Below are 24,241 nucleotides of genomic sequence, written 5' to 3'. Positions count from 1 at the left end.
CCGGACTCTCCACCTGCCAGACTGTCAGTCGGGGGGCAGCCTGTGCCCTGGACCCCACTGTGCTGCGCTGAGGCCCTGCTCAGGAGGGGAAGGGGAAGCAGCAAGGGATGTTGTCAGTCTGAGTCCTGCATTCCCTGACCCCTGTGGCTGTTGCATGGCCACTTGGCCAACACCCTGTCCTGTGGGCTAGGCCCAGCCCTTCCTGTTCTCTGCCCTCCTCCAAAGCCACCCTGCCACGTACACGCACAGGCTGGGGCCTGTCTCCTCCTCCCTCGCCCCACACAACTCAAACCCACAGCTGCTGCTTCTCCCCGATGCCCAGAGTTCACATGCATCCGGGGTCTCCCCATCTCCCACCAACTCCGTGGGGACATAGGACAAGATCTCCTGGGTGGGTCATCAGGTCCAATCTCTGCCCCTCCTATAATCCCCACAACAAACGTATCCAGCTCTACCTCAAAGCTAGGCAGGTTGTCTGCCCCTCACCCTTCCGGAGCTTCGCCACTCTGGTGGTTAGACACCTTCTCATTTCCAGCTTGGATTTACTGCTGGCCGGTTCATGCCCCCTCTGCCCTGGCAGGCCCCCTCTCTGCTCCACTTTAAGTGCCACTCTTAGGGGTGCTCTGACCACATCGGCTCCTCTTCGAAGCCCTCCATTAGCTCACTACCTCACCCAGTCTTTGTTCTGGCTTTTAAGGCTTTCCCAGCTCTGCTCCTGCCACAGTATCCAATGGCATAACCCCCATCTCCAGTCCGCTGGGGACACCAGCCCCAGCCCCTCGACCTGCAGAGGTCCCAGCGCAGCGTCGCCCGCCCTGAATGGATCTGCAGGGCCATTGCCTTCCCGTCGCTGGGTGCGGCGCCGCTGAGGGGAGTGTGCAGGTTCCGTTTTAATGGAGCCCAGTGCTGCTAATTAGCAATCTGGCAGCCAGCTCCATTGAGCTCCTTGGTTTATTACGCTCCCCTTGGGACTTTCTGGCTCGGGCAGGCTCGCGCTGCTGGAGCAGGACACGCGCTGGAGAACAGGCTGTGGTGGGTGGAGCAGGCTCCGTCACACCGAATGCATGGCTGGGTGCTTGGAGCCGAGCAGTGAGATCTGAGCTAGCCGGCTTGTCCAGTGCAGTCTCCGCGTCTCACATCTCTGGGGCTCTCTGAAAGGACCTGACTTTGTTTCACCAGTCGCAGCGTTGGGTCGGTTAGAATGACAGTGGTCATTCGAGAGGAAATGCCAAGAAAATGGGGAGAGAGGACAGCGCTTCCCCGCTGCTCCCTCTCCCGTGGGGTGGGTGTGGCGAGATCTCCACCTCTTTATCTGCCTTATCCCCTGTGCATTGCTGTGTTGCATAGCACTTGCCCATGGAGTGAGCGCTGGGTGCGCTGGGCAGGGCGTGGAGGGGAAAGGAGTGTGGCTGTCAGACTGTTCCTTTGCTCTGAGCGAATGTTCAGGACGCTCGTTCAGTGCGTCCCCATCGACTCATGCAGCCGCTAAGGGACTGGCTAAACCCTTCGCTCCGAGCAGTCCAGCCACGTCGCTGTGAGCCAGGTGCCCGCTGCAGACACCAGCACGCTGGGAAAGAGAACAGCTATTGGCTATCTTAGGAGTACCCTGCTAACTTCAAACGTGTCCCCCAGAAGTGTCCCAGCCTGGGGTTTGAAAATGTGGTAATGTGCTGTCCTAGTGCAGAAGCGAATTGTCTAGTGAATGGGGGCGGCTGGTTGCTTCGAGAACACTAACTGTTCTGGGGTGACTTCATAGTATTTAGCATTCTGCTGGGAACATGAAGAATGTTAACTCCTCTTTCAAAAGTAGCACATGACTCCACTCCGATTGCCTGAGCAATAGACCTGAAGACATTTAACAGCCTGCTCTCCAGTTCGGGCCAGATTCTTTAAATTCATATGCACCTATTCTCTGATCCTGCTAATTTAATGGCAGACTCGTAAGCCATTTACCAGCAAAGGAAATAGACAATAAGCTGAAGGGAAGGGGACAATCTATCTCCTCATAAGAACGTATTTAGAGATGTCACCCTTGGCTTGCAGGAAATCATTTAGAGAGCTTTCAAAAGAGAATCATTCCTGTAAAAAAAAAATTAAAATCAAGATTTTAAGCTTGCAGAGCTGTAATTACAGGGCCTGTGGTGATTTCTGCTCAGTAGAGAAGGGTCATTTCATCAGAGAATTGCCTCAGCAAATCTGGAAAAGCCGAGCGTTTGGCTCTTCCCTAGGAGATGTTGTTTCTAGCGCATGGAACGAGGGAGCTTTTCCAAACACCATTTTCACAGAAGGGTGACTTGGGCTAAAAATGAAATGTTGATCCCATTCATAAAGTAATGCTGCATCCTAGTGGAAACGGCGGCGGAAAGACGGTCCGAAGGAAGCAGTGCTAGCCATGCTACAACTTGTTTCCTTTTGCACCACGTCCAGCAGCCAGTGCCTGTTGGTTTTGTGTCGTCCCCGCAGGGATCCAAGCTACGCTGAGTGGGCGTGTGCAGTGCTGTGTTCCCAGTACTGGAGCCCACGGGTGGGGTTGGCAGCTGCTGCCCTGTGTGCCGGGTGCTGAGGCCTGTGTCTCTGCCCCGCCCGGGCAGCAAAGCAGAACAGGGGTGACTTCTCCAGGTTTTCTGTCCCCAGCGCTGCAGTTCTGCTCCACACCCTGGCCAGGCGGGTGGATTGGAGGCTTCTCTTGATGCTTAGTAGCTCGCACAGTTGCCGTGTAACTGACTTGCCGCTGGCATGGACAGCCTACGCGTCATTGCATTTGCCAGTCGTTTGATGCCCGTGGAAATTAGGGGTGCTGCTCGCTACATACCGCCACTGTCTCCGGTGCAGTTAGACAACTCCTGCCCGTCTGGGACAATGGGCCAGGCAGACTAGTGCCAGGGCAGCTCTGAGATGTGCCCTCCTCGCTATTGGCCAGAGGGGGCATTGCATTTCGATTCCTCCTCCCCACTGTGCCCATCCCCTCAGGAAGGGGGAATTAAGGCTAATCGATACAGCTGGGCACCCAAGCAGGGAGCCAGGACCAGAAAACGCTTTGTACAGCACCTTCAAATCCCTGCAGTCCTTGGGCTCGCTCAGGGCCGGGTGCCAAGTTGGCTTTGGGCAGGAGCACGTGAGAAGCCGCCTTCCCTTGCACTGCTGCCATGTGGGCATCTCACCAGAACTCACTCCTGCTCGCCGGCCCCTCCCAGGAGCCAGCAGTGAGGAGCGGGCTGGGAGAGGCAGGGCCATGCTGGCACCGCCCCATCCTGGCTGGCACACGAGTGGGGGTGCTGTTCCCATCCCCCGACCATGCCCAAGGAGCTGCACTGGCAGAATTCTGGCTCCTTGTTCTACCCCCATCGCCGCATTCACTGCCAGAGACACAGTCACCTGGTGGGGCAGGGTGGCCCCACGCCCCCCTCTGCGCGGGGCTGTGGCCAGAAAGCCCCGATCCAGCCCGTAACTTGCCTCTGTCCTTGTCAAGGCCCAGGGAAAGGCGGGGCCCTGCTGTGCTGGGAGGGTTCAGCCGGGCTCGGGAGAGGAGAGGCTTGCTCCGTCTGCGGAAGTCCCTGTGCCGGTGCTCTGAGGGTTGGACTCCGTGGGGCTTGGGGCCCTTGGCAGCAGGAATCCAGCCACCTGCTGATTCGAAGGATATTGCTGGACCCAGCTCGGAAGGGGTTTTGCACAGGTGCCTGTTACCTGAGGCCATCCCGGGGAGAGTTCAGCCTCTTGCAGGGGCTGACAGAGCAGGGCCTCGCGTTCATGTAAAAGGCTGAAATGTGTCACATCTCCGGGCCCTTGGCTTTTCCCAGCCCGAGTCCCTAGCTAGCCGCAGCAGGGAGCTGGCGATGCTTAGCTGTCCTGGAAGGGGCCACCAGCTGTTCTCAGGCTGCCCCGCCCCAGTGCAGCTTTGGACCAGACCAGCGCCCTGGGGAAGGAAAGGGCTGAAACCCCAGAAGTTTCTGGGAACGAAGGCTCAAAGCCATTGAAAGGGCCCGTTATCTCTGGGGCCTGCCGGGCACTGCTCCATGCAGGCTAGCGTCACCACAGAGCCAGGGCTCCCGGTTGGCATGGACCGGCGGCCCGTGCTGATGCAGGGAAGACCTCGCACGCTGCTCTGAGCTATTGGCACAAGACAAAAGACTGGCCTGAACGTTCTGTGCTGGTGGACCGTCTCGCGGTTCTTACGCAGCAGTGGCATGCTGCCCCCAAAGAGGAGCTGCCTTTTGATGCTGAACGCTTAACTGTGTCCGGAGGGGTTGTGCAGTTACTAACACTCTCTCCTTTGCTTCCTTCACAGGAGCAGTCAAGGTTTTATGCACATGAAACTGACAAAAACCAAAGAGAAATACATCCTGGGTCAGAACAGCCCCCCTTTTGACAGCGTTCCAGAAGTCATCCACTACTATACCACCAAAAAACTGCCCATCAAGGGCGCAGAACACTTGTCCCTGCTTTACCCTGTAGCTGTCCGGACCCTATAACACTCCAATCTCACTCCTTCCTGTGGATGGGAGGGGACGGGCAAGCAAGGAAGCAGGAATTCATGCTGCATCGATGACCAGAACTCAGAAACTCGAGGTTGAAATGGAGATGTCCTGCCTTTCATTTCTGATGTGTGCTGGCTGTCTGAAAACTGTTAGACAGTCCTGTGTGTATGGTACTCTTGCACTACCGTGTTTCTGTTTCCATGTGATGAGAACAGAGAACCTTCCTGGGGGATGTTTCTGTGAATGAAAAAATGTTTCCAATCTAAAGAACTGCCATCAAGGGTAAATAAAGCCAACATCTTCCTTCAGTCAGGACACTCTAAGGATATTTGTTCTTTCACTCTCCTGACTTAATACCTGTGTATGATCAAATAATCTTCCACTGGTGACATGCTGTCCTTAACAGACACTGAAATGGATGCAGATTCTTTCAGGGCTCAAGGAGAAACCGGCACAGGACCGACTTAACATGCGAGTCCTCGCAGCTCTGCCCACTCACCCCGTGTTAGTGTGTCTCTTCACGCACAGTTTGTCAGGATGATCTAAACACAAGAGTCTTTTGTCTCGCACAGTGTGACTAGGAGATCTTAATGAGTAATTTTACAATAGCAACATGTGTTTGATTATTTATGAATAGGGTATGTAATTAAAATAGTGGTTTAATATATATATTTTTATCATTTTTTGGTACATTAATAAATCTCGGAGGGTTACTGCGTTCATTTTGCAAGTGTCATTCCTAGATCAAGGCAGGCAGTTGATTCTCATGGTCTGCTGTGTCAGTGCAGCGGGTGCTGATGTGTCAGCAGCGGCAGTACGTCATCTGACTGTGACGACAGGCTGGGTTTCAGACCTCAAAAGGCAGGCAGAGGCCTCTTGTGCTCATTTTATCTGGGCAGATAATAGTCCCACTGGGGCAACTGACCGACGGCATCCAAGATGCTTTCCACCTCCGGCATGGAAGAGCATGTGATGGATGGGTTTTCCAGCTTTCCAAGAGAGACATACAGTGTGTAGGAAAACATGGCTCTGTGGCACTGCGTGTTATGGGGAATTCTTGAAACTTGCATGTGAAGAGCCTGGTGCCCCTGCATATGGAACTACTATGGTCACTGGCATTTCCTCCCCCAACAGAATATCCAGAGTCATGGAGTTTAGGGCCAGAAGCGACCACCAGATCATCCTGTCTGAGTTCCTGCACATCACAGGCCAGCCACACACTAAACCCAGAGATGGAAATGAGACCAGGGTCTTGCAGCCCCCCGGAAATAAGACTATCACGTGCTGCAGGCACAGAGCAGGAGGGACCAAGGGGCACCAGTTCCTGAGGCCCGTATAATGGCAGGGAAATGATTAAGTGAGAGAGACCCAAACAAGCCTGGCAAGTGACCCCCCACCCACATGCTGCAGAGGAAGGTGAAACCCCCCCCCCCCCCAAGGTCATGGACAATCTGACCTGGGGGAAATTCCTGCCCGAGTCCCCGCATGGCAATCAGTTAGACCCTGAGCATGTGGGCAAGAACCAGCCAGCTGAGCTCCTGAGAGAGAGACTGCTCGATGCCACCTCCAAGTCTGGTCCACCCCACCCAATGTCCCATCTCCAGCCATGGCCATCCCTGATGCTTCAGAGGAAGGAGATCCCTTCCTGACCGCTGCAGATGGCCAGCTGAAGCCCTGAAGCATGAGCTTTAGGGACATAAGATAGAAGGGAGCCCAAGGGCTGTGGGGCCCTGACCTCTGCCATCACAAGCAAGTCTGTCATACCCCATCTGTGTGTAGCTGTATCGAAGCTGTACTACCTCCACAGGACAAATGCAGCGGCCTCCCCAACTCAAGAGACGGCTGGCACGCTCTTTGTATGCCTGCTGAATAGGATAACGGACAAACTGTGTTTGCACGTGAATGCTGGAACTGGTGACATCCAGTAGCCAGGTAGTCCTGATCCCGGTCTGTCATCACCTTGCTGTCTAGAGCACTGTGTATTTATACGTCAGTGACTGGAGCAGAGATTTGGTTACTTGCAGTTTACAGACTTTACAGACTGCAATAAGGCTGTGAAAATGTCTGTTATTTAATTCACCTTTCTCTCCAACTCTCTCCCCCTCATACATGCTTTGAAATAAGTGCTGATTGAGAAGTGTAATGGAATAATCATTACTCTAATGCCTGTAAAATACTGCTTCATTGTACTGTATAATGTGAAAAGAACCTCCAGGATGTTCCATAATGATGTTTCCAGATTGATAGTAAGCATTTCGCTGCCTGGGTTTTTTTGTTTGTTTGTTTGTTTGTTTTTTAACCCTATCAGTTCCAGATGTGAATTGGGTATAGAGAATTCCAGCATTAGTTAGAACAAGTTTGTGAGCTGGTTGTTAATACCAAGGAGAGCTCTGTGTAATACCGTGGTCAGCTCATGAACGCTCCGGCTGAATCCGCATTGCAGGAGCGTGGCCATGGTTTCCTTACCCTTGATGTGGGGGTTGTGTGATGGTCTTTACAAATGGCTGAACTTACCCTACAGGTTCCTTGTTTATCCGCTCCTCCGTGACTCCCCCAGGACACAGGCAGGCAGTGATCTCCCAGATGTTACTTCTCAAATATGGGGACGTGGGAGCCACTTTCGGTTTAACATTGGGGCAGGTGGGAGTGGAGAGAGATTGTAACTTGGGCTACATGGGTCCCAGCGAATTCCTAACTCCCCTCCCTGTCCAGAGCAAGGAGGAATCCTAGGAAGGGTGTGTCCGAGTCCCCTGCCACCAGGGTGGGGCTGCTTACATACCACGCCTGGCTTGGGGCTGCCCCAAGGCATAACCTTAGCCTAGCCTAGCCTTCCCTGGCGATCCAAACTTCCAAGCTGCCCTTTTCCCTGTTTCGCATGTTCAAGTGCGTTTTGTTTTTATTCTGTAACTTGTCTCTCCGTGGTTTTGCAGTGGAATAATCATTTTAGATCCCCACGTCTTCACCACGATGAAGTGCAAAGAACAGGAGTCAGTCAAGGGAGAGCCTAGCCAGGCTTTTATGAGCTGGGGAGGTGGAGGTGGAGGAATTGTCAAGTAGGGTTTCGTACAAGGGCCAGATCCAAATGCCATTGACGTGGGTGGGAGTGATTTCCATGAACTGTGGATCAGGCCCGACACGATTAATGCAGTCAGATCAAACCCCTACAGCCATGTGTATAGCACGTAGCACAACTCTGAGAAACAAACTGAGGCCTGGGCTACCTTAGAAAATTAGGTCAGTTTAACAACGTCAGTCAGGGGTGTGAATAATCCACCCCCCAGAGCGGCATGGTTAGGCTGACCAAGTCCCCATGGGGGCAGTGCTAGGTTGACCTAGCTGCCAGCTCTGAGAGGTGGGTCACCTACACTGCTGGGAGAGCCCTTCCTGTTGGCATAGGTATTGCTGCACTGAAATGCTCCTGGAGCATCTAGGTGTAGACAAGCCCTGAGTTTGGGAAAGGAAATCATCTCTCCAACCAATGCTTTGTAACGGGGAGGGGAGGGGGGAAAAGACTTGGGAAAAAATAAATTGCTCAGTAACGCAGCATAAATAAAACCAGGAGTTTGTTTGCACTGTAATGTTGTCTTTGTTTATTTAAGTGATTGTATGATATTTTTCCAGTTTAAAAAAAAAAAAAACACCCTTTGTAACGTACAGTGAAAATGTGGTCTGTTGCAGTTTGTGATATTGCTTATGGCTGAGAGAACAAGTCGCAATCATGCCTGTAAAGCCCATTAAAAGTTTATTTTAAAAAATTAGAAACCTCTCCCTTTTCTTCCTCTAATTGTGGAGATTTCCTCTTTGTCAGCATGTATTGAGCTTTTCATGAACAGCTAACAATTGACGCTATTCTTCTCTTGGAAAGCAACTTGCATTCAGATTTCGTAGGTTTTGTAAGGCTGGCGTGTCAGCAGCGTGCAGTGAAAATAATTATTATGCCATATTCTATTCCACATTCTGCCAGGCATCTCAGCCCTATTCAATATTCTGCCTTGCCAGTTACCTTCAGAAATTCCCCCCTCTGCAGAGGGTACAGCACAAGGTCTAGGGTAGTGGTGCCCAAACTTTTCATGGTGTGCTCCCCCACCCCCTTACCAGTAATGGAATCTGCCTGTGCGCACCCCCCCCCCCCCCCATTACAGCACAGTTGGCTCAGCAAAGGAGCTTGGGCTGATGGCAGAGCTGGGGGGCGGGAGGGAGGAGCTGGGGCTAGAGGTGGAGAGGGAATGAGGGTGGAGCCAGGGGGCAGAGTGGAGCTGCAGCTGGGGTCAAAGCGGGGCAGGTGGGGGCTCCTTGCCCCACCAACATTCTTCTGTGCCGTCCCAGGAAGGTGTGCCCCACAGTTTGGGGACCACAGGTCTAGGGCATCATTTCAATGCCACAAGGCACCACTTTAACCCCGTGGTGTACGGGCAAGGAGACCCGTGCCCTGTACGTGTGTGTTTGGCTGGGAGACCCACTCTTATCTCTTCCGTGTTCTTGCCCTGGGGCACTGTTACTCTCCGATGCATAAAGCAGTAGGGTAAAAGTGATTGAACTCCGCACCGTTGTGGTACAGCTAGCGTGGAGTTGATGGTTGTGGTTGTAGAACTTGGACTATCTGCTGCTGCTGAAGGATTTTTCCACATTGTGCAGCATTTGCCCTAGTTTGCAGTGTATTAAAATGAAAATCAATGATGATCAAATACCTCTGGGGCGAAAGGGTAGTTAGGAACCAAAAGCAGAATCAAGTGCCGAAGCTGGGCATTAATATGAAGAAAAGAAACTGCATTGAATTCAGCCCATTAATATTCCTACCTGTTTATTATTATTATTCTTCATTTCAGTCTGAACTCAGGCAGGTCCTTGCCATCTGGTGGGCTAGCGGGACTTTCCATGTCACGTGAGTGACTTTCGCTGTGGCTCCACCCAGCCATGCCAAGAACCTCCGTACCCGTGGCCCCTTTGCTGAAATCAGTCCCAGAAGGTGCAGGTTCTGAATGGGCAGAGCTGGTGCCCAACTTTCCAACAATGGTCTGAGACTTCGGCTGCCCAATCTAGACCACGAGTGGCTGCTTTCAGAGGTGCTTTAAAGAGAGCAGTTCCGAGACTAGGCTTCGGCACCCCGACTTCTCTTTCCCACCAGAATAAGAGGCAAGGCTTATAGCAGGGCCGTGCGAGGAACCGGCAGGCCCACGGGGGCGAACTGAGAGATTCCCACTGCCTTGGGGACTGGTTCAATGGCCACTCCATTGACTTCCCTGGGGTTGGATCAGACACCCCCTGCTGGGCAAAGGGAGCGCACGGTGGGTGGTGTGTGACCGTCGCTGCACACAGGCACAAACAGTGACTCTAGTGGGGGAGAATCGGGTCCTCACCTTCAGTGCTGCCCGTGGCGCCTTTCATGGGCCCCGATGTCGCTGCCAGGGACGCGGCCCCACCAAGCTAAACGTAGATCTTAGGGGTTCTTCATGCAGGCTGCGATTGACCCCTTGCTGCTTCCTGTTCACGCAGGAGAACCCACCTTGAAAATGGGCTCGAAGTGAAACGGCCCATCCCGGCTGTCTGCACCGTCTGAACTGCAGAGAGGAGAACGCGTGGGCCAGACGGCAGCAAGTCCGGTTCGAGAGTTTAACTTTCTTAGCACGTTCTAAATCAAATCCCGGACATGAGGCTTGGTGATGAGGTAAACTCTTGGCAGTATTACAGTCCATCGGAGTTCTGCCATTGACTTCAGTGGGGCCAGGATTTCACCCGTAGTTAACACTAATTAACATATCACCTTCGCTTTTTAAAATTTGATTTTTTCCTAGAGGTGAATACGCTGTCGGGAGCCTGGTCTGGGGCTGGGAATTGCTCCTTGTAGGGGAGTGTTCTGGATAGAGGCTAGAAAAAGAGGCTACCATTGGCTGGTTAAAGCACATGATAATGCAGATTAGGCTGTTCTTCGCACTCCCAGCAGCCTCTCTCGCACAGGGATGTAAATCAGGAGAAGGGACTTGGCTGCGATGAGAGGGAGAGAAGGAACGGCCCGTAAAGTGCCCCCCAAGCTGGTGGATGGGGCGGGCAGAGGCAATTTGATGGGGAAGGGATTTTAGTGGCTTAAGAAGACATCTACCAAACGGCGGGAGAAGGACCCAGAAGAGCTGTCGCTGCCAATCGGATTTGGAGGGGACAGCGGGCGTTGGAGTCTCCTTGGGCACATGACAAGAGTGCCTGACCTTCCCTCGCTACCTTCCTGTCTCTGGGATCAACCCCTGCTTTGCTTCGCACAGGCGGCCTGGAGCTCTTAGGGCAGGGAATGGGGCTCTGGTATCTCACCCAGGGGTGCCCAGCAGCTGGCAGTTCTCAGCCAGCTAGTGATGGACAGCTGGAGGCTACCCGGTGCCACCAGCCCCTTGGCATGTGACTAACCCCTGTGTTGGGGGTGTCGGGGGATTCCATTGTCTCACCCCCATGGCTCCACCATGGGTTACTGGGGCCCCAGTGCGTGCCTGGCTCTGGCCTCGGTTGTGTATGCCTGTCTTTGCCTTCTCCGCACGGCCATCGCGCCCTTCTGCTTTGGCCATGGGGCTGCCCCTGCTCAGTGACAGGTGGGCCCTGCACCACGGATCAGCCCAGCAATGGTGGTTGGGGGTGGAGCTGGAGGAAGTGCACGTCCTTTGGCCATTGGTGACTGGCAGACACGCTGCGGGTTGCCAGCTGGCGTCCTGCCAGGGGATTCTCCTCCCGGTCCAGGACTAGTGCAAGGGCTGGAGATTCTGGGCATGACACCTCTCCTCCGGGCGGCAGGTATAACACACACCCCAAGCTGCTCCCCGGGGGCTAGGAAGATGCAGCTCCCCCGATCGGCACTTCAGAGATTCAAGACCAACTGGGACCATAGTGATCATGCACTGTCTGTAACTGACCCAGAGAAACGAGGGCTGGCTGACGGTTATTTGGGGAGCGGGAGGTGGGAACGTTTTCAGAACTATTAAGAGTTTTGTTTTCATTCAAAATTGTTCACTCCCCCTCCCGCTTGCTTTTTTGTTTTCCCCTAAAAAAATGCGATTTTAACCCATTCTTTTTTTCCATGGGTGAAGTAGGGGGGAGGCTTTTTCTAGTAAAGATGAAAGGGAGGACAGTAAAAAATTGGAGAGGAAGTGCAAATTCTCCTATTTAAAAAATGAAACGTTTTGAGTTTATTAGAAATTCTTTCCTGCCACTTATTTTTAAAAAAATACAAACTTTAATTTTTGATTAAACTTTTTTTGACCAAAAATCCACCTTTTAATGGAAAAAACTTCCTCCGGCCTGAATTGGAGCCAGCCTAGCTCTGTCCGTCCCTCCCAGGCCAATACAGCCACCGAGCTCACACTATCCTGCACGGTTTGTATTTTAAAGGACCCACACCTGTCGTTAGGAGCCTACATTGTACCAGCATTGCCTCTACTGCACTAACCTACAGGGAGGTAACTCCCTCATGAGACGCTGGCGTGGGCTGTGGAAAAGGATGGGGGGGTTAGTGGTCAATGCTGTCTGAATCCCAAAGGCTCAGGTATTTCGTGATGTGGGGAAACCCGGGGGAGCCCCAGAACTGGGGCAAGGCAAAAGTGCCTGAAACCACACCCCCCCATGCTGCACTGTGTGGGCACAGCATGGACCTGTCTTGCCCCTGTGGAGCGGTGCCCTGGAGTCTATAGCGGGCGCATCCCCTAGCAGTTCAGCCGTGGAGCGGGCCTGCCACACCTGCAGAGAAGGGGAGAGGTCCGGGTAGTAATATGTGATGATCCTGAGCAACGTTTGTTTCAACTGCCCTTTGCAGGCTGATTCACCCTGGAAATGGCTGTGAAATCTACCCTGCACTGGAGATCTTTAGCCCCCGTGCTCTGTGAGCCCTGCGGCTGGTACACCCAGAGCTGGCACACTCACTGCACTGCTCTGGGTGTGGGGAAACACCCCTGCTTAGTGTACCTGCTTTTCAGCTGGGAGCCTTCCCGAAGCATGTGAAACGTGAGCACGCAGGGCTGGACACTGGCTAGAAGGGGGGGCGGGGCTGCTGTCTATTGAAAGTGAATGTTTGCAATGAGTTTGTATGTGGGGGGGGGGGGATGAAAGAGCAAAGGAGAACGCACATGGGGGCAGATTTGTAAGAGGGAAGGGAAGTAGCCAGTGGAAGAACCATGATTTGAACTCAATTGGTTATTTCTTTCTAAGGGATCAGCTGTAGCACAACCAGACGTTCTGGGCTGGACGCAGGAATCCCTGAGTGAGGTTCCTGGCCTTTGCTATACAGAAGGTCAGACAGATGATCACAGTGGTCCCTTCTGGCTTTAAAGTCTATTAAAACAACTGACTAACCACCACATTTTATTAAGGCCTAGTCTGCCCAGGGAATGTTCTCCTTGATTCACACCCGAGGGACCCAGTTCAGGGCTGTAATGAATGTTACCATAAACTACTAATATTCATGATGTGAAATTGTATTTCCTGGGTTTAATCTGTACTTGTTTCACTTTTCTTTCTGACCCTCCTATGCTATAAAAACTCCACTGCCCACCTGTGCCATAACAACTCTTTTTCTGCATATCCAGTAGATTAAAAGCCAGGGCTGGCATTAGGGGGTAGCAAGTAGAACAATTGCCTAGGGCCCTACACCACAGGGGGCCCATGAAGCTAAGTTGCTTGGGGGTTCAGCTTTCTGCCCTTGGCCCTAGTGAGTCTAACACCAGCCCTGCTGTCTGGTGTTTTTTGGGCAGATCCCCTGACACCTGCTTTCCACCCCCCAGGGGGCCCGGGCCCCTCCTTGAGAACCACTGACTTACAGCATCTGCAGTCAGCTGAGGAGATTGGAAATGAAACTTACTCACTGCAATGTTTATTTCCTTGTTACAAGGGATCATGTTTAAATTCCCTGGATGGGGTGCGGATTGGGATCCGTTTGGTCACCTTCCTCTGAACACAAGAAATGGGAGGCACATATGTCCCCTGGGAGTTAGGTGCCCCTATACCTTTGAGAATCTGGGCCATAACACTTCAGTTCTCCTATATCCCCATCTGCCCCCCTGCCCATGCCATGCCCACATTGGCAGGATGCTCATTGGCGGGCTGTGTTCAGGAACAGCTGTCAGCCCCCAGCGTGGTTTCTCCATAAACAGGGTGTGAACACAGCGCTGCTCTCCCTGGCATGGGGCTCAGCCCAGCCACTTCCCAAGTTGCACTGATGTGGCCAACAGCCGATGTGCCTCGCAGCTCATGGGTTGGAAGTTAATCCAGTTGCTGGCCGGTGATTTTGTCTATACTGACTTCTACTCCAGGATCGATTTCTCAACCCCAGCATTATTAGTTACTGACCCAAAATGTAAAGGTCAAGTTTCTCCTGGGATACGCTCGGGCAGCCCTAGCGGGTAGAACACCTAGGTGGGCAGGAACTAGGACTGAAGCATTGGTCAGCTGTTCCTATCATGGGGAAACAACCAGCCACAATCGCAAGCCACGCGCCCAGGTGGACAACAGCTGACACCCACACCCAAGGCATTCCCGACAGTGACTCATTGGCACAGGAGTTATTAAAACATCTGCTGCTGTTCTGTCCAGGAACAAGTCCACACCACTCTGTCAGGGTCTCCTGCCCTCCCATGGAGCTTGCTGTGGTGTTTTCTTCCAATTCTTTTAAGGACAGCACCCAGCTGCCTGTTTGGGGATGGGCACGTCGCTTACACTAACTCGCTGTCTAGTCCACTCCCCAAGGGCCCAGGACTGAGCAGCCATGGTACCAATCTCCCCAGGGAGAGCTGGGGGCACTCCCTGTCCCCCCAAGGCCTCTCTGCTTGCACCCCAAGTTGTGGTAGGCTCAGGGGGTCTCACAATGGGCGCTGCAGTTCCCATGCTCTGTCTCGGGCTGCAAGTACCTACCACCCCCAACTGCTGTCTGTGTCTGGTTGATTTCATGGAAGCTTGGCTGAAGGGGGAGAGACGGCAGCCGCTTTCAAGGTCTCAGACATCTCAAGCTCCCCCCCAGCCCCCACCTCGCTGTGCCTCTCCCCACTGTGAGGTGATCTGTCACCGGTTTCCACTCAGCTAACGCCATTGAGCCCAGTGGAGACAGTCCAGATTTACACCGGCGTCAGTGAGATCTGCGGCAGGTCTAGTCACAGCCAACGCAGCTGCAGGGGCCACGCCCTGTGTGGGCAGCCAGAGCTGCGGGATCAGAAGCTAGACGACCCGAGCAGCCGTTCCCCATCTCCTCCAAACAGCCCAGCCATTTCCCTGCCCTCAGACACCCAAGCGCCACGGGGGTCCAGCCTGAGAGCTACCCAAGTGATTTGGGCACCCAATTCCCACTTCAGTTCCATGCGAACTGGGCTTCCAAATCCCCTGGGATGCCTTGAGACCCTTGGCTCTGCCCCAGGCCTCGCCCTGCTGCTGTGTGATCTGGGCGAGGAGCCGCGTGTGGCCCAGCCCTGTGCGTGGCTGTGGAGTGTTGGCTCCTAAGAGAACAGCCAGCGGTGAGCAGGAGGGCTATGGGGCCGCAGAAATGCCCTGAGTTCAGCCAGAACCGCTCCTGGGGAGGGGTGAGAGCCAAGGGTCAGCTGCCATTGGAGGTGTCTCGCGAGCAATGGTGGGCCATTGCTGCCACCACGTGGGGGAATTCTAGATCACAGCAAAGGGTCTCTGCAGCCCGACGCTGAGGCCGGACTGTGCACAGAAATCTCAGCTATTCGCTTTTCCTCTGTGCCGGCCTGAAGCTGTGTGCTAAACCCAACCCCCAAGCTACCTGATGCCATTTATCCCTCATACAGATGCCAGTTTGCAGGGCCGGCTCCAGGGTTTTGGCCGCCCCAAGCAGCCAAAACAAAACAAAACAAAAAAAGCCACGATCGCGATCTGCGGCGGCAATTCGGCGGGAGGTCCTTCGGTCCCAGGCGGAGTGAGGAACTGTCCGCCGAATTGCCGCCGAATACCTGGACGTGCCGCCCCTCTCCGGAGCGGCCGCCCCAAGCACCTGCTTGAGAAGCTGGTGCCTGGAGCCAGCCCTGCCAGTTTGGAGGATTTAGGAGCGGTCCTATGCCAGGAAGTTGAAGGCAAATGTACAGCGGTGGCCTTTGCCAACTGAGGGCTGTCTGATAGTGAAACTCCTACCCCATTCACAAGCTGGAGTTCTTGGCCTTGGAATGGGCCATCACTGAGCAGTTTTGTGACTACTTTGTATGGTGCTAGGTTTCAAGTGTGGACAGACGACAATCCCCTGACTTACCTGTTGACAAGTGCTAAGCTGGATGCTACACGGCAGAGATGGGTGGCCGCCTTGGCGAGCTATGAATTCAGCATTCAGTACCGATCAGGGAGAAGCAACGTAGGTGCGGATGCGTTGTCCCGGCGTCTGCCGCCATCGGAAATTGCTGAGAGTCCTATAGATGGAGTGAGAGCTATTTGCAATGGAAGTTATCAAGAGTCAGAGGCCCGCGAGAGTCTTCATGGTTGTATTGCAGAAACTCTGGGCCTGCCCCCGGAGAGTGTGCCATCTGCCTCAGTGAACTAGTTTGTGTTGGACCAATCTCCGTTGCCCATGCTTAGTGCCGCTGACTGGCAAAAAGCCCAACTGCAAGATACTGACGTTCGTGACTCACGACTTGCAGAAAGAGAGGGGCGAAACCCTGCTGCAATTATTCCATCTACCCCCGAGGGTAGATTACTGTTGAGGGAATGAAGCAAACTAAAACTGATTCGGGGAGTGCTGCACCGGATCACAGTAGATTCTTTATAAAATCAATGAACACAACAAAAGAGTACAGAGCCCTGGCCACGAGGGCCCTGCATGATGACTTTGGACATTTGGGAATGGAGAGAACCCTGGAACTTATTCGTAGTAGGTTCTGCTGGCCCCAGATGGCCAACGATGTAGGCGAGACATGCGCTCTGTGTGTTCAGAGGAAAACTCTGCCCACTAGAGCTGCAGATCTGCAGAGTATCACCAGCAGCAAACCTTTGGAGCTGCTGTGCATTGATTTCTTGTCTTTAGAAGTGGACAGGAGGAAGGTTGGGAACATTTTAGTCGTGACTGACCATTTTACACGGTATGCGCAGGCATATCCCACACGTGACAAGAGGGCCTCCACTATCGCTCCAGTGTTGTGGGAGAAAGACTATTGGGGCGAATACCACGACTGCCTCCCAGCCGGCCCGGCAAGAGCAGACAGTTCAACCTGTGGAAAGGGGGCCTCAGGGAGCAATGCAGTGGAGGTATCTGCCTGTCAGTCTGCATTGGAGCGGGTCTGAAATCAAATCTAAAACCACTAATTAAACTCTGCTCTGCTTACCAGTGGCCGGACATGCCTCAGCAGCCCCGGAAAGGAATCGGCCAGGAAGAGGATTGGGTTTAGCACTGAAGCAGCGCAGATCTGCCCATGGCCAGTACAGCGATGGATTGCACTGAGCTTTCAGCCTAGGCTAGAGACTGTAACATGCAACACGCAAAAGAAAAGGGAAAGTCCATGTGAGCCGAGGAGGAGCACGTGAGGGTCATCACCTTGCACCAGTACGTGTGAGCAGCACAGCCGGAGCTGTCAGTGACACCCGCTTTCAGGACACACAAGTCCCGCACCACCCCGCTGCTCCTAGGATGGGGGGACAAAGCCGGCTCTGCAGAGCCACTCCCCAGCATCCACTGCAAGGGGGAGTGGGGGGAGACCACAGTTCTCCCCTTGGCTGCTCCGGAGACGGCTCAGCTGTGCACTGCTCCTTAGCCGGCTAGAAATACGGCTTCGATCTAGCCCCACATGAATAAATCACAGCTCGCTGTAAAAGCAGCTAACTGTCCTGACCCACAAAGGCTTGAGTTAAAGTGACAAAACCAGAGGGAGCTAGAATTTCTTTTAGACCTTTGTTTATCCAGGTTTATCCCTAGCCTCTGTTTGCCAGAAGCTGGGAATGGGCGATGGGATGGATCACTTGATGATTCCCTGTTCTGTTCATCTGGGGCACTGTCTGAAGACAGGATACTGGGCTAGATGGACCTTTGGTCTGACCTAGTATGGCCGTTCTTATGTTAACTAGATTTGAATGGAGATTTTCTTTCTCCCCTTTTCTGCAAGAGCTGGATTTTCCCAACTCTCCACAAGCTTCCCCATCTGGGCACTGGGGACAGCTGCTACGTCCCGCTGCCCTTGGTGCGTCTCATGCCCTGGTGGCATGATCATTCATTAGGCTGCTATTAATGTGTGGGGTGTTCACGATCCTTTGGGATAAAAAGGGCTAGGGACAAATGCAGGCTGTTTTATTCCTAGCGATGGAGGTGGAGCTGCTCTGTGATAACCGAGGAACACTCCAGTGGTGACCTGGTTATTGGGATGTTTGCTGTATGATTATGCAGGGTTAGTTGACCAGGGGGAGTTGTCCAGAAAAACAAGCCGGAAGTGAAATAATAGCCCACACCCCAGTAAATGTTGCAGGATTGTTCTGAGACAATACGTGAACGGTTAGCTTTGAAGACTCTGCCTGCCGGCTCCAGCCAGTTCCAGAACTAGTTTGGACAAGCAGGTCTCTCACTCTCAGGCTTGTCTACGCAGGGGGGTTAGCGCGCACTGAGTTCACGCCCACTAACTAGCGTGCAATACACAATAATAGCACGCACAGGAGACACTTGAACCCTTTTCACTGTGTACACGTGGGCAGGGCTCGGTGTGCACTGAGCACGTGGCATTTTGGTGGGTATCCCATAGTCCTTAGCTTTGCTGCTGAGCTGTGTGCATGCTGGGATTTCCCTGGCTCTGCATTGTGGGATGCCTAGCAGAAGCCAGTGGAATTCTAGGGTTTGGGGTCAAACTCCCCAAATCCCAGGATTCTGCTGTCTCCATCCCATGCTTCCTCTCTTGGTGGGCTAGCACCTCTTTGGAACTGCTGTCAGCCAGCCAGGGCGTCAGAGAGCTCTGCACCGTTGTGCCGGCAGCTGCCGATGCGCAGAAGCTGTTTGTACTTTATATGGGCACTTGGCACCAGGTGGCTTCAGTTTTGGACTTCACCACAGAGCCAATGATGTGGCTACAACGGTGGCTTCTCCAGCTGCAGCAACAGGCAGCGGAGGAGGAGGAGGACAACAGGATGTTGCGTCCATAGTTACACATTCCTTGTCTGGGTGAGGACATGCCAGGGGATGGGTCAGTGGTTCTCAGCCCGCAGGCCGCTTGCAACCCAATCAGCACACAGCTGCGGTCCATATGATGTCCTCAGGGCCATACAGGTAGTATATGTATTGTGTGGATGCGGCCATGTAACACGTAGCGAGCTGCATATGCACCCACAATGGTAAATAGGTAGGCTGAGACCCACCAGTCTCTAGCAATGTGAGGGAGGCTCATTCAGTGGCATGCCCAAGCAGAGGGGCTGGACGATGGTGTGAGCTGTACTGGAGAGGAAGGGTGGACTGAAGGTAAAGGCATTGGCCTGGCCCTCAGGGGAGCTGGGTTTTATTGCCAGTTCTGCGACAGGCTTCCTGCGTGAGGCTGGGTAACTCACCCTGTGATTCAGCTCCCTGGCTGTAAGATAGGGGGTGATTCCATCTTGTCCATTAGCTACAGACACTGGACTGGGACTCAGCCACCCTGGCTCTAGGCCCAGCTCTGTGACTTACCTGCTAGGTGACCATGGGCAAATCACTCCCTCTCTCTGTGCCTCAGTTTCCCATCTGTAAAGTGGGGATAATGATACCTCCTTTGTAAAATGTGTGGCGATCTCTGGAGGGAAAGGTGCTAGATCCGAGGGAGGGGTGGGACTCTGGGTCTGGGGATCACAGAGCAAGCCACGCCTCAGAATGGAAACCTACTGGGCAGCTCTGTTGAAGGGCTAATTTACCAAAGGGCTCCAATACAGTGTTTCAGAGGGGAAGCCAGAGGGGGGCCAGCTCCAGGGTGCAAAGCAGAGAGTGGGGTGCTCGGATGCCGGGGCCATCCACAGGGCTGGCTGGTGGCTATTTTAGGTCCTGGACGAGTCCTGGTGTGGCTGCAGGGAGGTCAGCACGGCAGCTTCCCAGGGCGGCGTGGGGAACCCACAAATCCGGAGCGGCTTGCTTGCTCTCATTCGGTTTGTTGCAGGGGTGGTGTGATGGGAATGGCCCTTTGCTGGCATCTGGCCAGGATTTACCAGATTCATCCAAACGCTAAATAGAAAAGCCCAGCCTGGCGGGCAGGAAGAGCGGGATTGGCTGAATGGGAATCCGGCTCCTAGCACTCTATCCACATGATTCCTTCCTTGACGTGTGGCTTGCATCAGCTCCTGTGTTGTCTCAGCACTAACTCCATAGTGTCAGTGTTTGGGGGCAGGAGGAACTGCTTAGTTCGGTGCTGTATTGAGCGAGAGCCCCAGTGATTGAAGGAGGCTGCGCTTTTATTACTAGTGCCAGGCACCCTGCCTGGAGGGCTGGAGAACCGAGTGCTATGCCCTAGATGATGCCTTTGGGGTTTCCTTTGATATTGCAGTAAATCTCCTGGGCTGTTGCTGATCAGTGTCGCTCCTTTGATGGGATCTGGTGGCAGGTTCTGGCCTTAAGCTCTGGGATTTCGGCTCACCCCAGGGGCAGAGACGGCCCCAGATGTAATTACGCTGGGGGGAAAAATCAGTCCTGGAGCGTTTCAAAGGGAGAATGTCCAGGCGTGCAACGATTGTAACAATTCTTATAAACTCCTCGAGGTATTTCTTAGCCATGGTGGGGGCAGGGGGTGCCAATCTCAGGCACTAACTAGGGCTGGACCTAGCCAGTAAACGGGTGAGAGGCTCTAAAAGTGACCCCGTGGCTGCAGTGAGCTGCGGCGAGGGCTGTCCCAGGCAAAGTCCAGTTTGAGCAATGAGTGGAGTGTTGCTGGCATTTTTAGAAACCCGCCGTCTGCCACTTCATCCCACTCCAAGCTCACACCCCCCGCTCCTGCAAATAGATGGTAAAAACCCGCTCCCCGCCAGGCTGCTGTTCAGCACAGAGAGCATCCTTAGCCTGCTCTCTTGGGCTGTCACGCAGCCGGAGGTGGCAGCAGAATACAGCTGCGCTCTTTGACGTGCTGTCAGCCGCACCAGCAGTGCATTCTGCAGCCTGCACCGGCACTGAAGTAGTTAAATCTACCTCTGCGTCAGGGCTCAGACAAAGAGCTTGTCACAGGCTCAGGACAAGTAGAGAAAACTTATACGTGCAACATCCCCTTAAGACTGGCTCTGCCAGCCACAGCCTTCTGCCCCTTCCCTAGAACTGAGTTCTGCTGGAGGGTGGGGACTTTCCCCGTTCTGTTGCTGAGGGGACCCTACCACCTGGCAGCTCCGGCCCATGGAGGCTCACAAAGGTTTGGGTTAGTGGGAGCAGGAGTCCACCAGCTAACCCGCCCTGACATTAGCTTTGGAGCTGGGTGCACACCAGGAAATAAACAGGGGAGCACAAGGCCCCCTGGTCTGTCAAAATCATCCGTCCCGCCAGGTGACGATGTGCCCAGCGCTGAGCCGGGGCAGTGCTCACACAGCTGCTGCCCCAGAGAGCCCAGCCAAACCCACTGTTCTCCTGACAGAACAAGGAGCAATGGTCTCAAGTTGCAGTGGGGGAGGTCCAGGTTGGATATTAGGAAACACTATTTCACTAGGAGGGTGGTGAAGCACTGGAATGGGTTACCTAGGGAGGTGGTGGAGTCTCCTTCCTTGGAGGTTTTTAAGGCCCGGCTTGACAAAGCCCTGGCTGGGATGATTTAGTTGGGAATTGGTCCTGCTTTGAGCAGGGGGTTGGAGTTGGACTAGATGACCTCTTGAGGTCCCTTCTAATCCTGATATTCTATGATTCTATGACGGTGGGGTGTCGGGGTGCATAAGAGATGCAAACATGGTGAGACAAAGGTCCTGCTCCTGCTCCCATTGAAACACAGAGCGCTTTGGCCAGTACCCCCCCCCCCCCAAGGAGGACAGGGCAGGGCGGGTGCACTGAGCACAAACAGCCATTCAGGCTCGGAGCGAGCTAGCAGGCCATGGGGCAGCTGCTCCCCAGGTCCTTTGGGGGGAAGGGAGGACGGCAGTGAGAAGCCGGTGGGGTGTGTGAGGGCAGAGGTGGGCTGGGAGGGGAGAGAGAGACACTGCATGTCCCAGTGAAAGCAGAAGAGGGAGGCAGAGTGCAAGGCAGAAGAAGGCTGGAAAACTGGGAATGAGGGATAAAGGCAAGCACCTTTCCTCAGGGCCGGCTCTAGGATTTTTGCCGCCCCAAGCAAAAACAATTTTGGCCGCCCCCCACCCTTTTTTTAATTACCCCACCCCCGACCCCGCCTCAACTCCGCCCCTTCCCCAAATCCCCAGCCCTGCCTTCTCCCCCCAGGCTCTCAAGCCTAGGAGGGAGGGGGAGCAGCGGCGCGCGAGCGGCAGCAGCAGCAGCGGGGGTGAGCTAGGGCAGCCGGGCATGTTTTTAGGGGCGGCATTCTGGCGCCGGCCATGCCGCCCCTAAAAATGTGCTGCCCCAAGCACCAGCTTGTTTTGCTAGTGCCTAGAGCCGGCCCTGCCTTTCCTACTCACAGAGAGCCAGCACCGTGCTCCGCATTCCTCCCAGGGGCTTTGACTGAGTGCCATTGTACCATGGAGCTGACGTTATTTGCAAGTGATGTCCCGTGCCTTGTCGTCAGCCCCCAGCTCTGCACACAGCAGGACAGGAATGACGCAGCGATTCACGGACTTGAATTCATGCTGGTTTTTGCTATAAACTATCCTGCCTCAGCAACAGACAGGTACAATCCCAGGATTTTACAGGCGCCATATGAATGGTTTAGAGAGAGTAGAATGGGCATTTCTGTTTGCTCTCTGGCACACTATGCATGCAAGGGGACATTCAGTGACATGGCTGGGCAGCCGATAGACAACTGATACCAGGCAATACTTTCCCATGCAACTCACAAGCGACCAGTGGAACTCATTGTCACATGAGGTCATTGAGGCCAAGACCTGAGCAAGCTTCAGGGCATGAGCTGACCTGCGCAGGGTTCGGAAGAGGTTGGCCCTGTGACAGACTAGCCCAGAACTGCCTGCTGCAGGGTTTTCTGCACCTTACTTTGAAGCGGCTGGTGCTAGCCACTGTCAGAGCAAGAGGGCCGGCGCGGTTAAGTCCAACTGGCAGTTCCTCTGTTCCTAAGTGTGATTTTAGCCCTTCAAACTCTAAATTCCTGCAGGTCCGTATCAGGCCGAGCCCCTCCCCCGTCCCCATCCTTGTTCTGCTCTCCCGCTGTCTCTCTCACACACAGTGTTTGCTGTCAAAGACCTCGTGGCTGGTGACAGTGCTTTTCTCTTTATTAACTGTGTACACAGCGATCATTGGGTGCAGTGACCCGTGTGAGTGCCGGCCTGCCCACACTCTGCTTTTCCCCCATAAACTAGCCTCGCTGGTCATTATTTTTCCAGAGGCTGTCAGCCATGTGATGATCACATTGCCCAAATACACCGTGATGGGGGGGTAATGAGGCGTGGGGCAATCCCTGCGTCCCGAATGATAAACGGCCGCCGCTTTGCGCCCTTCATTGTTATGTTGCTTCTGGATTTTGTGTCTGAATCTCTGTTTCGCTCCGCCCACCCCATTCACTCCCTTGCTGTTGACTTACTTCTCTCCCTGGGTGTCCTCTTGCCCCCATATGCTTTTCCATTTCTTTGTCTGGCCCTTGCCCAGCCTGTCTGTCTCTTTTCCCTGCCGTTTGATCACACTGGTTTTGTGGTCCCTGCAGAGGGAGCTGTGGGTTTGCACTGAGATTGATAAGGCATGATACCAATCTCAGTGTAAAATCCTAATGGCGACAAGCGCCTGTACTTTTTAACCTTTATGTGTTGGTCAAGGTTAACCCAGTGTTGCTATAGCTATAAATGTTCATCCTGAGTCCCGTGGAAGTGTGAGCTGGACCCATACTCAGCTGGGGGAAATGATGGTCTAATTGTTTACTGAAAACATCACCAGTTTGTTTTGTTTTTGTTTCCCAATACAGCTGGCTCGCTCTGGAATAGGATGAGTTTGTGCCATACACATTTATCATATTATTATTTGTAGCACCGAGGAGCCCTAGTTGTGCCCTCCATTGTGCTAGGAGCTGTACAAACAGAACACAAAGACGGGCCCTGCCCTGTTCAATAGGGCAGGGTGCCCAGGCGTCAGCTCGTGACTTTGGCAGCTGGCTGAGAGTAGCGATTTCTGCACTGCGTTCCCTTTTAGCCGGGAGTCTGAGGTTGACAGTACTTCTTGGTCCCTTTCTCTTCATGGTGATGTGAGACGGAATAGAAGCTACTGCTGCTCTGTGTCCCAGCTGCTGGGCCAGATGCTGCTCTGAGTTGCAACGGACCAGTATCACCCTGTTGTAACAATAACACAATGATTCCCGTGGTGCTTTTGAGCCAGTCATGAGCCAAGATTTTCTTGTAACGACTGTGGCCAGATGGCTGTCAGTCAAACCAAATAAAGCTAAGGGCGTCTTTCTTAAAACTGCAAGGCCCAGCTCCTCAAAGGTGTTTCAGCACTAGAGGGAGGCCTCCAAGTACCGTTGAGGCTTTGGGGCTAAGCCCTTTGGTCTGTCATCTACTATAAGGCACCACCTGGGTTGAGAGCTTTCAAGGCTTCCGCACCATAGATGGTAAATAATGTTTTCCCAGCGGTCGTCTGCATGCCAAATGTGTGTGTGCAAATATTCTGTATGTGCAGCCGTCAGATTAGTTTCACACACCCATAGCTAGGGAGGTATAATTGCTGAATTGGCAAGGATGCAGCTTTGAAAACCAAACAACTGAGTTGTCCTTCCGAGCATGTTGGGCATGATTCAGCACCTTCT

At 53.6% G+C, this 24,241-nt stretch overlaps 1 protein-coding gene across 3 annotated transcripts in view; it reads left to right on the top strand.

Annotated features, from left to right (window-relative positions):
- The window catches only part of SHB (SH2 domain containing adaptor protein B), a 146,438-nt gene extending 133,968 nt beyond the window's left edge, over positions 1-12,470 (top strand). For 2 of the 3 annotated variants that reach the window (XM_024100195.3, XM_065549758.1), the window contains one exon: positions 4,286-8,237. In XM_024100195.3, the coding sequence (XP_023955963.2) occupies positions 4,286-4,469 (184 nt within the window). In that variant the 3' untranslated portion in view covers positions 4,470-8,237. Of the gene's footprint in view, positions 1-4,285; positions 8,238-9,968 lie in introns of those variants that run through there. The other variant, XM_065549759.1, reaches the window with a different exon arrangement.
- Positions 12,471-24,241: the final 11,771 nt, after the last annotated feature.

Source organism: Chrysemys picta, chromosome 6 (assembly GCF_011386835.1).
Source record: "Chrysemys picta bellii isolate R12L10 chromosome 6, ASM1138683v2, whole genome shotgun sequence".
Classification (NCBI taxonomy): Eukaryota; Metazoa; Chordata; order Testudines; family Emydidae; genus Chrysemys; species Chrysemys picta.
The sequence above is the reverse complement of the archived record's forward strand: the minus strand, read 5'-3'. Positions and strand labels throughout refer to the sequence as shown.